General features: G+C 35.1%; 8 protein-coding genes across 8 annotated transcripts; 2 read left to right on the forward strand and 6 right to left on the reverse strand.

The window, feature by feature from the left end:
• Window positions 1-56: 56 nt before the first annotated feature.
• RFU1 (Rfu1p) lies at window positions 57-671 on the reverse strand (the record flags this gene model as incomplete). Its single annotated transcript, XM_003956441.1, has 1 exon — window positions 57-671. The coding sequence occupies one exon, from the start codon at window positions 669-671 to the stop codon at window positions 57-59; it is 615 nt and encodes a 204-aa protein (XP_003956490.1).
• A 1,186-nt stretch (window positions 672-1,857) lies between these two features.
• On the forward strand, window positions 1,858-2,622 carry SEC53 (phosphomannomutase SEC53; the record flags this gene model as incomplete). The annotated part of the gene is made up of 1 exon (XM_003956442.1): window positions 1,858-2,622. The coding sequence occupies one exon, from the start codon at window positions 1,858-1,860 to the stop codon at window positions 2,620-2,622; it is 765 nt and encodes a 254-aa protein (XP_003956491.1).
• Window positions 2,623-2,743: 121 nt separating this feature from the next.
• Window positions 2,744-3,382, reverse strand: FMP32 (Fmp32p; the record flags this gene model as incomplete). Its single annotated transcript, XM_003956443.1, has 1 exon — window positions 2,744-3,382. The coding sequence occupies one exon, from the start codon at window positions 3,380-3,382 to the stop codon at window positions 2,744-2,746; it is 639 nt and encodes a 212-aa protein (XP_003956492.1).
• Window positions 3,383-3,518: 136 nt separating this feature from the next.
• Window positions 3,519-6,062, reverse strand: KAFR0C03660 (uncharacterized protein; the record flags this gene model as incomplete). Its single annotated transcript, XM_003956444.1, has 1 exon — window positions 3,519-6,062. The coding sequence occupies one exon, from the start codon at window positions 6,060-6,062 to the stop codon at window positions 3,519-3,521; it is 2,544 nt and encodes an 847-aa protein (XP_003956493.1).
• Window positions 6,063-6,242: 180 nt separating this feature from the next.
• On the reverse strand, window positions 6,243-7,274 carry KAFR0C03670 (aldo/keto reductase; the record flags this gene model as incomplete). The annotated part of the gene is made up of 1 exon (XM_003956445.1): window positions 6,243-7,274. The coding sequence occupies one exon, from the start codon at window positions 7,272-7,274 to the stop codon at window positions 6,243-6,245; it is 1,032 nt and encodes a 343-aa protein (XP_003956494.1).
• Window positions 7,275-8,018: 744 nt separating this feature from the next.
• Window positions 8,019-10,172, reverse strand: RGD2 (GTPase-activating protein RGD2; the record flags this gene model as incomplete). The annotated part of the gene is made up of 1 exon (XM_003956446.1): window positions 8,019-10,172. One exon carries the CDS (start codon window positions 10,170-10,172, stop codon window positions 8,019-8,021), a length of 2,154 nt encoding a protein of 717 aa, XP_003956495.1.
• Window positions 10,173-11,167: 995 nt separating this feature from the next.
• EMP47 (Emp47p) lies at window positions 11,168-12,478 on the forward strand (the record flags this gene model as incomplete). The annotated part of the gene is made up of 1 exon (XM_003956447.1): window positions 11,168-12,478. One exon carries the CDS (start codon window positions 11,168-11,170, stop codon window positions 12,476-12,478), a length of 1,311 nt encoding a protein of 436 aa, XP_003956496.1.
• Window positions 12,479-12,523: 45 nt separating this feature from the next.
• SWP82 (Swp82p) lies at window positions 12,524-14,290 on the reverse strand (the record flags this gene model as incomplete). The annotated part of the gene is made up of 1 exon (XM_003956448.1): window positions 12,524-14,290. One exon carries the CDS (start codon window positions 14,288-14,290, stop codon window positions 12,524-12,526), a length of 1,767 nt encoding a protein of 588 aa, XP_003956497.1.

The following is a 14,290-nucleotide window of genomic DNA, read 5'->3' on the forward strand; positions in this document are numbered from 1 at the left end:
CATTTATAAAAAGGATATATAGAGAAATATGATGTCATATGTAGTTATTCGAAAATCTAAAATGATGAGTAACTTAGTTGTGGTAGTTCTGGATAATGATACATTTCATTACTATTATCTTGGATATTACTGTTATTACTATTATTATTATTACTGTTATTGTTATTCATGGAATTATTATTAGTTGTCGTGTTATTATTAAACGTTGTTTGACTATGTAGAAAATTCAAAGATTGGTTGAATCTTCTTTCATTGAATGTTGACGGTAGTGTTTCATAGGTTGTTTGATGTGTAAGTTGGGTTGGCTTAGCTTTGGCAATGTTCTTCGCTAAAGACAATTCATGTTTCTTGTAATTATCATCAATTGTCTCTTGTAAATCTTCAATAATCTTTAATACACATGGAACTTCCAATTTAATCAATTGTAAATACTCTCTCCTATGTAGAGAGTCTACTGAACTCATATATTCTTGATGCGTAGATAATTTATTAGTGACCAAATCCATGTATCTGTAATAAAACATGAAAGCCATTGAATTGTCATTATTTTGAAAATTTAATTGTGCTTTATCCAATAATCCAATGCATGTCTTTAAATATATTCTTAGTGGAATTGATGGGTTGTACCTATAATTTTGGGCCTCCTGAATCAATTGCACACTCGATTTCATTGCCAGTGTGTCAGCTACCTTTAGTTCATGAATCGTTGACGCTATAGTAGTAATAAAAGCTCATCGCCATATTTTTTTTTTTTTTGAATGAGAAAAAACTGAAAAATTTTTCATTGCGTCAAGTTGAAGTAAAAACGAAGCGATTTGCTGACATCGACGCCTGTCGCCGATTGATTTATGGCGAGCAAAAACAGAGGAAGCATATTGGACCAGAGCAGTCTGCATTCTGGTTCTGAAAGAAATGCAAGGTGAGACTCCAAGATCTCTGAAACCTGCTTTTAAAATATATTAATAAAATATAAAAAATGGAATAATTAATGTAGATTGGTATAAGTTATCTAATGAGTATTAGGATGACTGTATTTCGAGATTCTCCGGAAATTACACAACATTGGAGGGACAATCGTCGCACATATGTCAAGGAACCTTCGGAGAGATATGTTTATGTAAATCTTTACACTGTTGCAAATCATTCTCGCCTGAGTGAGTCTGCAGTATTCAGATGTGCTCAATGGAGGAAGTACAATCGACACGTCTCTATTTTTAAACTACTCACAACAGGATATGAAAGCAACACGCAGAGAGATGCCAAAAAAAAGGCTCTTGAGGCACGAAACCACAAAAACACAAACAAAGACAAAAACATACACAGCTAGTGGAGAAGACCCTCTCGTGGCACAAAACAACCCATTGTAACTATCTTAACACAGAAAGACGGAATATTAACAGTCTTCACAGCGGAGGAAGTCATCTCCATGTAAATAAATATATCCGTCCTTTGAAAGCCCCGGAAAAAAAGTCCCATTACCCGGATATTTACGGAGAACAGTCCGTACAATTTATTCAATCCACGTGACTTCGAGACGCGAAAAGACGAAAAAAAATTTAAAAAGAAGGCACGTCGTATTGTATTATTTCCATCTCTTCTCAGAAAACGACGGAGAGAATTGCCCAAAAGTCACTTTCCAGATAAAACTTTATTTGTGGAAGACACGTAGTCTTGAAAAAATTTTTTTTCTTTTTCGTCGATGGACGCCGAAGAGGCATCGTTGGACGTGTATATAAATATAGTAAATATTTAGCTTTTGCCAGTGTGAATCGTTTGTTTTCGTTACTTTAGAAACTACCTCTCTGACGAGAAATTTAACCATTTTTCATACACAGAACTACACACAGAATAATCACAATGGTCGCTAGTGAATTTAGTTACAAAACTAACCCAGAAACTTTAGTCTTATTTGACGTTGATGGTACTTTAACTCCAGCTAGATTAACTATCTCTCCTGAAGTTAAAGAAACTTTAAAAAAGTTAAGACAAAAAGTATGCATTGGTTTCGTCGGTGGTTCTGATTTATCTAAACAACTTGAACAATTAGGTCCAGATGTTTTATCTGAATTCGATTACTCTTTCTCAGAAAATGGTTTAACTGCTTACAGATTAGGTAAAGAATTAGCTTCTCAATCTTTTATCAACTGGATTGGTGAAGAAGAATACAACAAATTAGCTAAATTCATTCTAAGGTATTTATCTGAAATCGATTTACCAGTGAGAAGAGGTACTTTCCTAGAATTCAGAAATGGTATGATTAACGTCTCTCCAATCGGTAGAAACGCTACCACTGAAGAAAGAAACGAATTCGAAAAATACGATAAGGTACACCAAATTAGAGCCAAATTCGTCGAGGCTTTAAGAAAGGAATTCGCTCATCTTTCTTTAACTTTCTCCATCGGTGGTCAAATCTCTTTTGATGTCTTCCCAACTGGTTGGGATAAGACTTACTGTCTACAACACGTCGAAGCTGATGGTTTTAAGGAAATTCACTTCTTCGGTGACAAAACCATGGTAGGTGGTAATGATTATGAAATCTACGAAGATAAGAGAACTATCGGACACTCCGTTACCTCTCCAAATGACACTGTCAAGATCTTAACCGAATTATTCGATTTATAAATTTAGCTTGCTTCTTCAAGTTTTCTTTTTTATCCTTTAATTGTTTTTAAACCATATAGCATTTCATGCCAGATATAACTTATATATATATTACTATCTATACAAATTAATATTAACGTCTCTATGATAATAACCTTAAATACGCTAATACCAAAGCGAATGTACCAGTACAAACACCAATTAACCACTGCATGACTTGCGTTTTCACTGAATCAATCTGCATCTTCATATTCGTCACTTCTTTATCTATTCTAGAATCAATTTCTTTAATTTGTAAATCAAATTTTGTACTCTCATCTTTAATACGCCCTTTTTCGAGCGATAAATCCAACTTAAACCCTGCATTTGATTTAATTATATCCTCCTTCAATTTAGTTTTCATCTTCTCCAAATCGTTATGAACTCTTTCATACTCATTTTGAAGATTATAAAATTCTTTTCTATCTGAACTTAACAATTGATCTTTCAACTTAGCAAAATCAACGCGTTGCTGGTATGTCAACTGAATCAATCTTTCTCTCTTGGCTAAATCCTTGGAAACATGAACAATACCACTATGTATTGCATCAGTCATTATATCTATGAGAACTTGAGATTGCTCTGAAGTGAAATGTCCATCTTTCTTCAATTTTTCTTGTACAGAATTTGTATCTTTTATATGTGTAACTCCCCTATTTGAAATGAAATGACTGTTATGAAACCTCCTATAGAAAGGTTCAAATGAAGATCCTTTCCTTGCCAACCCACCGCATCGTAGCATCTTGCTTTAAAAACTTTATCTCTCTGTCGATGTTGACGTTTATTATTCGCTGAGCCGCACATTGATTTTATCTTTTTTCGAACATGGTTAATGCTCCGGAAACTGGTCAATATTGAAAATCTATAAATGATAACTACTATATAGTGGGCAATTCGCCCATATTATCATCAATTATGCTTGAAAATAGATCAAAATGAGACTCTAAGAATGGTGCCAAACTATCTACCTCACCGTATGCGTTCTTTCCTGGGGGAACTTCAACTGGTACGTCTGCTCTCACAATGATTTTATGTGACGAAAATAACAATTCAATTTTTTCTAGTAATGAGCTTGTGAAACGTGATAATGGTTCTGGATTGTGAGTATAATAGTCTATATAGTCAGAATCCTGAGGACTTACACCCCATTTCATTGTTATTTTATCAATAATCTTTTCTGGTATATCATTTTGTGCTCTTTTCCAATACTTATTTGTCACTTTCGATAATGCTTTAATATCAATCAAATAAATCAAGTATCTTGTCATCAATGTCACTTGGAACAATCCGAAATACTGCTCATCGAACTTTCTTGTTATAGTGTCAACTGTCATTTGAATATGATCCTGAACAGAGTTCAGCAATCTGCTAATTACACCAATATCTTCTTGGTTCACCACATTCAATCTTTCCATAATGTCTCGTCTGTAGCTCAGTCTCAATGAGAAGCTCATCTGAATTGTCCATATTTTAATCATAACAAATGAAACAAACTTGTTTAAAACATATTCATGTTTCGAAGAAATTACTTTGGAGTAATTGCCACTCATATAAACGACTACTAGTTTTAGAACTCTTAAGTAGCAGTTTATGAGTTCGATGAAGAAAGCATGGTATAAGTTCTGATATTCTGGCCATTCGATGGATGCTTTTTTCTCGAAGTAGTTCATTAAAACATTATAAATATTCATAAGACTTGAAAGGATCAAAATATTCGCTTGTAAAATCTCCACATTTTCAATCTGTTTGACATTGAATTTTGCATTGTAGCATGTACATTCAGTCAGCAGAAAATCCTCTTGTTCATCTAACTTACTCAGGGGGAACTTACACTCTGTAAACTCTTCTAATTGCTTGATATTTTCAATTATAACAGACAAGTTCTGAACAGCAGTTTCAGGAGAGCAACTATTCATAAGCTGTACTAATAAGACATGCAATTGATACTTATTCTGACTCAAATCAAATAAATACTTGTCGATTTCAATAGTTGGATTGAATGTCCTGGAAAATGAAACGGGGAGTAAACTACTTGAGTTTCTGTTTTTGGGTCTGATAAACATGTTCAAATATTTATAATCTTGTTCTGTGCAACCACCATCAGCTGTAATTAACTGTAATTTTATTGATTGTAAACCGATCCATAACTTCCTACGGAATAGGAAATACGAATCACTTGGCATTTCTGTATTGAAACATCTCGTGAACTGCGAGGGTTCTTGAAATAATCCAAGAGTTGTAGAAAGTTCATTAAGGCATTTCAAAGTCAGGGCAAAATTGTGAGTTATATGCATTTCTGGATTTTCAGGATTTAAATACTCGGAAATAAACAGGTATAACGATGAGCATAGTATTTTTTCACTTGTGTATTTAAACCCATTTAGTAAAGATAGTAGCCTTTGAGCATAGAATTGCAATTGTTGGGCCCTTTCTAATGCTAATTTTGTTGGCACCTGTTCTCTTAAAGAAGGATTTCTTAATGTTACAACCATAATTGAAAGGAACTGTGTCAAATATTCCAGATTCAATCGTATGTTTTCGCCAAAGACATTAATCTTGTAACGATCTTCTGTATTCACCTCTAAAAGCTTCTTAAGAGAATTTTCAAACAAGTCTATTTCAATTAATGGATAAAATGGATAGACATCTTCATAAAACCTTTGCAACAATATTTCTGTCTTCGTTTTATCAAATAGCAGTGAGGATATTTCACTGATTAGTCGCTCAATCAACAATATTAGTTTTGGATGCATTCTGTCCCCAATGGTATAAACCGAATCAAAATAATCTGTTGGGATTTGATTATTATCATATGATGCATTTTGGACCCATTTGATTACAGCCTTTTCAATAAAGGCCAACGGACTGATTTCTCTCGAAGGGTCCACCAAAGTGGTTGATAAATTCGAGCCACTATTTGATAGATCGTTTGAAATCATACTCAGACGGTTTTGAATGTCTGTGAGAGTGCTGCCGTGAACTGAAGAACAGAACAGTCTCGTGTACGGATCGTACTGCCCCATGCTATGTGGTCCGAATGGAAAATCATAATATGTTTGATATCCGTGACTTAAGTACATATCCCTTGGATCCCATAGGTCCAGATTATCAGCTTGTTTTCCTTTTATTCGTGAAGTGTCCAACGTTAGAGTCAATGCCTCGGGTGATGAGATAGAATTTTCAATTAAAGTGGCATTGCTATGCCCACTACTAGAGGCTGGAGAAATTTGGTTATTAGAGTGGCTCCTCATAGAGTTTTCATGAAGGCTATCTAGTGATGAATTAATTTCATATACACATTTCCTCTTGTTTTTGAGGCATCTGCCACATGAGGGTCTTTGCTTATCACATTTCAATTTTTGTGTCCTACATGTAACGCAAACATAAGAGGGCCTTATTTTTCTAAAATCCTTTTCAATCATGATAAAGCGCTGGTGATGGTACTCTTTTGCCAACTATTATGAATGTAGCATCGAAAGCTTATTTAATGATTTATGTCTTTCAGATTACTTACATAAGGAAAATGTCATTCCGACAAATATATCCGAGATGATTGCTCTCGGCCGAAACGTCTGTTCCGGTTTGAGTATTTATATAAGCACTCAAAGTATATAGTTCTTTGGTTTATAGGGATCTTCTAGATATTTAAGCTCCTCATCTGTAAATGTGACGGATAGAGCACTTATCGCATCATCTACCCTCTCTGTCTTACTGAGACCAATAATGGGTTGACAACCTTTACTCACCACCCAGGCCGTCGAAATCGCCGCCATCGACACACCTTTCTTTTCGGCAAGTTCTTCAACTCTTTTCACAATTTTAATATCGGACTCGAGGACATTATCTCTCAGTTTGTTTATTGTAAACCTGTCTGATTCAGATCTTAGGGATTTAGTACCAATTGGTCTTGTCAAGAACCCTCTGTGATTCGGAGACCATGGAGTTAAAGCAATATTATGTCTTTTGCAAAATGGAATCAATTCACGCTCATCTTCCCTATAGACAAGGTTGTACATTGATTGTGCGTTAACGAATTGAAACCAATTATATTTATCAGCGATAAATTGCATTTCGGCGAATTGGGTAGCCAACATTGATGATGCACCAATGTATCTAACATGACCGGACTCAATTACATCATTGAGGGCTTTCATAGTTTCTTTGATTGGTGTTTCTGGGTCAAACCTATGGATTTGTAAGACATCGATGTAGGTACCAAGTCTAGCAATCGCCTTTTCTACGCCATCTAAAATGTGTTTACGTGATAGGCCTCTTTGATTCACGACATCTAATTCTTGCAGCTCACTCAATGGGGTATTTGACTTAAGGTTCAAAGTTTCGTCAAATGGGAAAAAAATCTTCGTCATTATAACGACAGTCTCTCTCTTAATATTATACTTAACAAGGAACTCACCCAATAACTTTTCACTGAGACCATTAGAATAATAATCAGCCGTGTCAAAAGTGCGCAAACCTTTGTCATAACAGTACTTCAAAATGCCGAAAATCGTATTCTTATCATCTTCAACCCATTCTGCCCAATTCTTGGACCCATAGGACATACAACCAACGATAATTGGTGAGATCTTCAAACCCGTGTTCCCAAAACTAACTTGTTTGACAAAACCGGTCATACTATGATTTTTTATTTTTCTCTTGTAGCTCTCAGCTAGTTCGAAGTCGGAACGAGAGTTGATGTTCTCGCCTTATATATGTGAGATGAGATCACTGATTTTCGAGAAAGAAAAAAAAAGGACCATCAGGAAATATTATCAAAAATGATATACTTTTTTGATCTTCCTTGCTAAGGTTTTGGCATGAGCCAGTGCGTTATGCGGATAGCAGAGCACTTTGTTCTTGGGAGTTCTCTCTGTTGTTTCTTTTCACATTGCAAAATCAGACTGTATACAGATTCGTTTAAGCAATGCAATTGCATTTCACTCCCAACAATTCTCTTATCTTATCAACTCTTTCCGTAGAAATTTTAACTATCTGTTCTACATGCTGCCTATCATTTGTTTGTTTAATCTATATGACGTGGAAGTTGCTTAGATAACCAACCCGAGCCCGGATGCATTGAACGGAACTCTCTGCCAAGAATTAAAGGAGAACGACAGACTGAAAATGAAGGGAAATGATGACGCCTTGTTTATTTTCTGAAATATATCATTACTACTATCAAGATCATGCATGATTTTGGTTCAGTGAAGAAAGAAGCAAACTGATTTTTCCAGACTAGAAATGTAGTCAGTCAGCTGAAGTAATTATCTGCTACAAATGCAGTCAAGCAACTCCGATCGAGAGTTCGATATGTACAACCCGAGTAAAAAACAAAAATGCAGGTGTTATAAGGCAATGGATTATATAAAAATGGATATCTATTTGTTAGTGGCGTTTTGCCCCTTGAGCTCTTTGAAGATTCTCTTTTTATTGAGTAACAGGTCCTTAAATATTTCATAGCCCAATTGGTTGCCATTAAAGTCCTTCGCGTGGATAATACAGTTAGCAAATTCCTTCGAAATATTTTCGGTAAACATTGTCGCTAACTCGTTGCTCACAATATCGGCATTTGTTTTCCTTTCACTTGGAGAACCCTCGTTATTAGCAGTATCGATATCATCTTGATTTTTCTCTGTGATTTTGCCCATCTTCAATATTTTGATTAATCTGTAAAAATGTGTCATTACAGCGTTCAAAGTTGCAATATGTGCCATGGACATCGATGATAATGTTGTGAAGACACCCGTCACTCTTTTCTCTTTATTATCTTCGTCTTCAATGTCGTTAAGTGGCGGGTATTCCTTGTATACGACAGATAGAATTTCAACCATTTCAGTTGGAATAACTGATTCAGGTAATTCCAAAAGATAAATTTTCAAGATACTAGCGATTGTACTGGGTGTACAGCCTCCCTCTTCAAAAAGTGACAAAATTTCTTGATCACTTTGGAACTGAATCTTATTCAATTTATTCCTTAGATCATGAGTAAGACTTAGTTTAACAGGATCTGTCCATATTGAGCAACGTATTTTGTCATTTTCCATTCCAGGATAAATACTGTCCATATATGAAAGAATGACAGTAACTAATAATGGCACTTTTTTCTTATCTAACCTACAACGTGTTTCTAGGTCAATACCAAAGTTCTGATAAATACCTGGATTGTAATAATTATTATACGTGATTGCCTTAGGTTGGAAGAGACCTGTGCTATAGTTCGAAATAATATTCAATATATCGGCTATAGGATCAATCTTGTTTTCAAAATCAATGATATTATCAACAAATAGTTTTAAAACGGAGATTTTATTGCTGATTGCTGAACAAAAATCAATTGTTGCTCTCTTTATGGCTTTCACTCTATCAAGTTCACATTTTTCCATAAATGCCAAATGATCGATCATCAGTTCCTCCACGGAACATCTCAAAGAATCCATTTTATTACATTCCTTGAAGTATCTCGAATCTGACGATTCTACATCATTCATTAATTTGAATAGTTCTTTCTCACTATCCGTAAATTTGGCATCGTCCGTACTTTTGGTCTCAATTTTCTCAATATTGACATCAGATGTGCTATTAAAAAGGAACTTTTGCCTCAATGTTTCCAGTTTATTTTCATTGTTTTCTTCAACATTTGTTGGTATTTGAGCAAATTTGTAAGCGTAGTCCTTCCACTGGTACTGAAATTTTTTGGAATTGACAAATGTGTTACCAACACCATTGCAATATTTCAGAAAACCATAGTTCAAAAGATCCTGACCGAAATTTTCAGCCTTATCATAATCTTTGAATGACATTATCTCCAAAATAAATTTGGTAATTTCGTGGCCACTGTTAGTATTTAACAGTGAATAATTGATGAAAGGTAATTTATATTCAGTTTTTGGCAACTTGGTAAGGAAAAGTTTCAAAGTCTCACGTAAAGTCTTGTAATCGAAATCAATAGGACCAAGTTTCCCAAAATTTTGATTTTCCTTTTCTTTCAACTTGTTTAATTCTATAGTTTTTTGTAAGTCAAGCGTTTTCATTGCGTTATCTAGTTGCATCTCATCATTGAAAGTTGATCTCTTAAAATCTTCCAACTTTTTACATTTATTGAAATAGTCCTTTTCCAATTTAGCAACGTAACTCTTGGATTTTTTAAAATTATCGACATTTTGGAAAAGAGTTTTTTCACTGTACTTTATCCTCTCTTTATGATCTTCACACCACTGACTGAATGGTCGTAGCACGAGAGTTTCAATGTTGGATGCGATATTGATGTGTTCCCTACCTTCGGATTCTGTTTGTTCGACAATCCCTTCTAGAGCAATACGAACAGTATTTTTTGAATGGATGTCACTAACTTTATCGATGCCAGAATTCAGATTCAACAGCTGCTTACCGTAAGCCACTTCGAACTGCATCCTTGAGGCAAATAACTGTATAAACTGATTACATTGATCTGAACCATTATATAGTTCATTGAAAACTGTTTTTAAACCAACTGATGGATCATCAGACCAGAAACTATCGGCAAAAGAGGGCATATTTAAAGTACTTCTCTCTTTATTTTCCTCTTTTGTGGTTACTATATTGAATCTATCATATAAAAGACACAATATCACTTACTCAAAGTTGCAAATATCTTATATTAAAAATAACGATGTTCTTGAAATTCTTTGCAGTTGAAACTTACAATTTTCCAGCCGGTTTCATCATTTTTTGATGTCTTTCGCGTTCTATAAATAAATTTGACACTATATCTGCCCTGGCAGCAGATCATGATATCAAAGGTACATTTATATGTGAGTCCATCGTCTTCAGGGCATATGGTTCTTCGAAACAAGGGAAGTGATGCCTCATGAATGGCAACCTTTCAGGTGCGAGTCCACGGTGGCAAAAGGTGATAAAAGAGAATCGTAGATATTTTTTCAGGATGATACAAAATGCATCCTGTCATATTGGTATTATTTCATCATAGTGGCTGTAGACCAGTGTTTATATAGCTTAAAAATGTAAAGGCAACTCTTGGGGATTCCTAGTATCTCCTAAGGCCCTTACTATAGATAGAATTGTGCCATACCAGCAATTTAGCTATACTTCTGGCTTAGGACATGATTTTCTTGAAGTTTTATCCTGATCAAATAGCACCAGCCTCCACAAATCACTTCTGTTGACTAATATTGATGATATAATCATTGATCCCTCTAGAACAACGTTTTCATAATGTCAAGACCCTAATTCTTCGGTGAAACATGCTTTCAAGCCCGGGAAAAAGGCATTACATCAATATTAATACACAAGTGTAGTCTAATCCCAGTGGTCTTGGCTATATATTAGCCTTGTCATGTTGGATTAATTTACATTTGCTTATACTGCTTCCAATTTAGGAAAGTCTGGTACGCATCAGGAAATTCTTACCGTATACGTTTGCCTCGCCTCACACAACATCGGATTTGAAAAAAGCAAGTTAAGAAGGTATAATTATAATTATAGAAACAGTTCGTTCACAAGTCTCCTCAAGAAACAAGATACCTGTACAATGCATCTCCTAACCGTTGTATTTCTGCAGCTATTATCAGTTTTTTGTGGTGCTCTAGCACATGGTGGAGCCAATGATCAGGCTGCTGCAAAACCAGTGGACAAGCTATCATTACCTGATTTGATTCATGCAAAATCAATTCCTTCCAATTGGGAATCAATTGATAATACTAAATTAGAAGAAGGGAGAATCATTTTAACTCCCTCTGCAAACTCTAAAGGTTCTCTCTGGTTAAAGTCCCCTTTTAAGTTGCAAAAATCTTTCACTGTCGAATGGACTGTCAGAAGTATTAATTACGTTGGCAAAACTAATGGTGGGATGGCTATGTGGTTCATTTCTTCAGATGATTACAAAAATGATAAGAGTCTTTACAATGGTCCTTCAAAATTTGATGGGTTACAATTGGCTATTGATAACAATGGACCTATGGGTCAATCCATTAAAGCTCAATTAAACGACAATAGCGAATCCTTAGCTAAAGCTGATATTCACAGTAAAACATTTGGTTCCTGCTTGTTGGGTTATCAAGATGCATCTGTTCCTATCACAATTCGTCTGACGTACGATAATGATGATATAAACAAGAATCATCTTTTGAAATTACAAATCGATAACAAGGTTTGTTTCCAAACAAGAAAAATCAATTTACCAAATAACGTAGACTACTATATTGGTGTTTCTGCTGATAATGATAACACCAACGAATCATTTGAAGTGCTACAAATGAATTTTTATGATACCGTAATTGAAGATTCTTTGATTCCAAACGTTAATTCTATGAATCAACCAAAGCTTATAACTAAGATTGTTGATAAAGATACTGGTAAGGAAAAATTAGTTGATAAAGAAATTTTGGATTCTCAAAACACTCAAATCAGTAACTTTGAACTCTTTAAAAAAATGGATAAATTGGAAGGTGAAATATTATCAAATGATATTAGTTCCTTAGAAACAAAGATCAACGAAATTGCTAGTATTCAAGATGAATTGACTAAAGCTGTTCTTGAATTAGGTAAGCACTTGCAACAAATCACTTCTGGTAATGGTAATGGAAAAGAACACCCTGATACTAAGGAAGAATTCAAAGATTTTATCGCAATGAATGAAAAATTAGAGAAAATGTTGGATGAACAAGCTAAAATCAGAGAAGCTACCAAACAACAACAGCTATTTCATAGCAATGGCCCACAAATTGATGAAATTGTAAGAAAGTTAACTTTCTGGATTATTCCTCTTATTGTCATAATGCTTGTCATGGTGTATTACACCTTTACTATTAGAAGAGAAATTACCAAAACAAAGTTACTATGATCAAACTACGCATATACTTTTGAATATATATATTTATAAATAATTTCACTTTTGGTTAATTGCCTTCTGTTGTTTTTGCGCTTGCTGTTGTATTTCCCTCAGTTTGTCAATTGGAATCGGTGCATACGGTGCGCTAAAACCTTTTATATTGGTAAATCCTAGATAGTTTGCATTGGGGGATCTGGTGATTGTTTGTGTTTCATCTGTATTAGTTACTTCATTATACGTTGTAGTCACATCTGTCTGTTCCAAAAGTTCTCTGAGATAGATTCCCTTAAATTCCTCCACCTGTTTGGAATTCAACCCTATTGGTATACCAGCTTTATATTGCCAATACTTACTCCATTTTTGTTTCCTTATTTTCCGCATCTTTTGTAGGCCAGAGTCTAAATATACAGAATCATGCAAATGCTCTAATTCGGTTATTTCTTTTGGCGTCAATTTTTTTAGCCTCTCCAATAATTTGGCCTCATCATAGTATGGCAAACCTTTAAAAGAAAATGATTCATTTTTATTACTGAGATTATCCCTTCCTTTTAGCGGTAAGGATTCAAACTTCCAACCATTTAAATTTAATGAAGAATCTGTCTTAGAGCTGCCGCTAGTCACGTTTGTTAAAGCATCCATTTCTTCCGTCTTCTTTACCTTACTAACACTTGTATCTAGAATATTACTCAACATTCTTTTGAAAGGCTTTGTAACTATTCCAGGGCTAGGTACGGAATCTCCTGCATCTCCAACATAAGTATTGTTAGGTGTGTCCACAGAACCTGCCAAGGAAGCAAGCGATGTGCTAGAGTTATCCATAGCTGCATTCATCGTGGTATTATTGGGCATATTAGTGTTAGGTTGATTCATTAGTTCCTCATGTTTACCAATAGGCATATTCAAAGCTTTCAGTTGAGCTGCTTGTAATAATGAGTTTTTACTGTGGTATCTTGGTTGTTTGAACTGTGCTTTTAACTCTAATGATCCGCTAATGCTCTGACCAGGGACTAAAGACGTTATATGTTGTCCCTGTGCGAATTGCTTTGCAAACTCTTCTCTCATCTCGAGGGAAGGTTGTTCAGTTATTGTGGGATATGGTGATTCGAACGTAATTGTACGTTCCATTGTACTTATGTTACTTTTCTCCTCTTTATGGAAGTATGATGGCTTCAGTAGTTCGACTTTGCTAATCAGATGGTTTGACAGTTTATAAACTCTGTGATGTGTCGTCAACCCCTGCATAGGGCCAAGAGTTTCCCAATAGTCGTCAATTAACCTAGTTCCCGATGCAACAACCAGCGCTCCAAACATTATGAATGCAGTTCTTGCCGCTACGAATCTAGCCTCGCCTGAAATATGTAACTGCTCTTTGAGGAATTTATTGTCGCTATCATTGCACTTGATAGCTAGAAACTGAGGATGGTTTGCAAGAAAATGATCTTCATCCGAAGTTTGATAATTTATTGCCTTCAACAAATCCTGTACCAATACAAACAAAGTCGAACCTCGACCAGGTAATGTGAAAGTACTAAATAAATATTTTTGACCATTTTGCAATTTACCGCTTGAATCGATCTTCCTCTCTCCATTACTATCTTTCTGTTTCTGTGGGTACTCCAACAATAGTGTGTCATTATTTGTAGTTATATCGAAGCAATCTGGTGGAGCCCTCAGATATTTCATAGGGTAATCATTCAAGGGTCCCTGTATCAACTCATCTTGTCGAATTATTTGTAAGACATGCTTAACAACAAATCTTTTATGGGATAGTATTGTGTCCTCTCTAATGCGGAATACTTGTGCTTGTGCTTCTGTAGTCGACAT

The sequence above is a fragment of the Kazachstania africana genome, chromosome 3, assembly GCF_000304475.1.
Source record: "Kazachstania africana CBS 2517 chromosome 3, complete genome".
Lineage (NCBI taxonomy): Eukaryota > Fungi > Ascomycota > Saccharomycetes > Saccharomycetales > Saccharomycetaceae > Kazachstania > Kazachstania africana.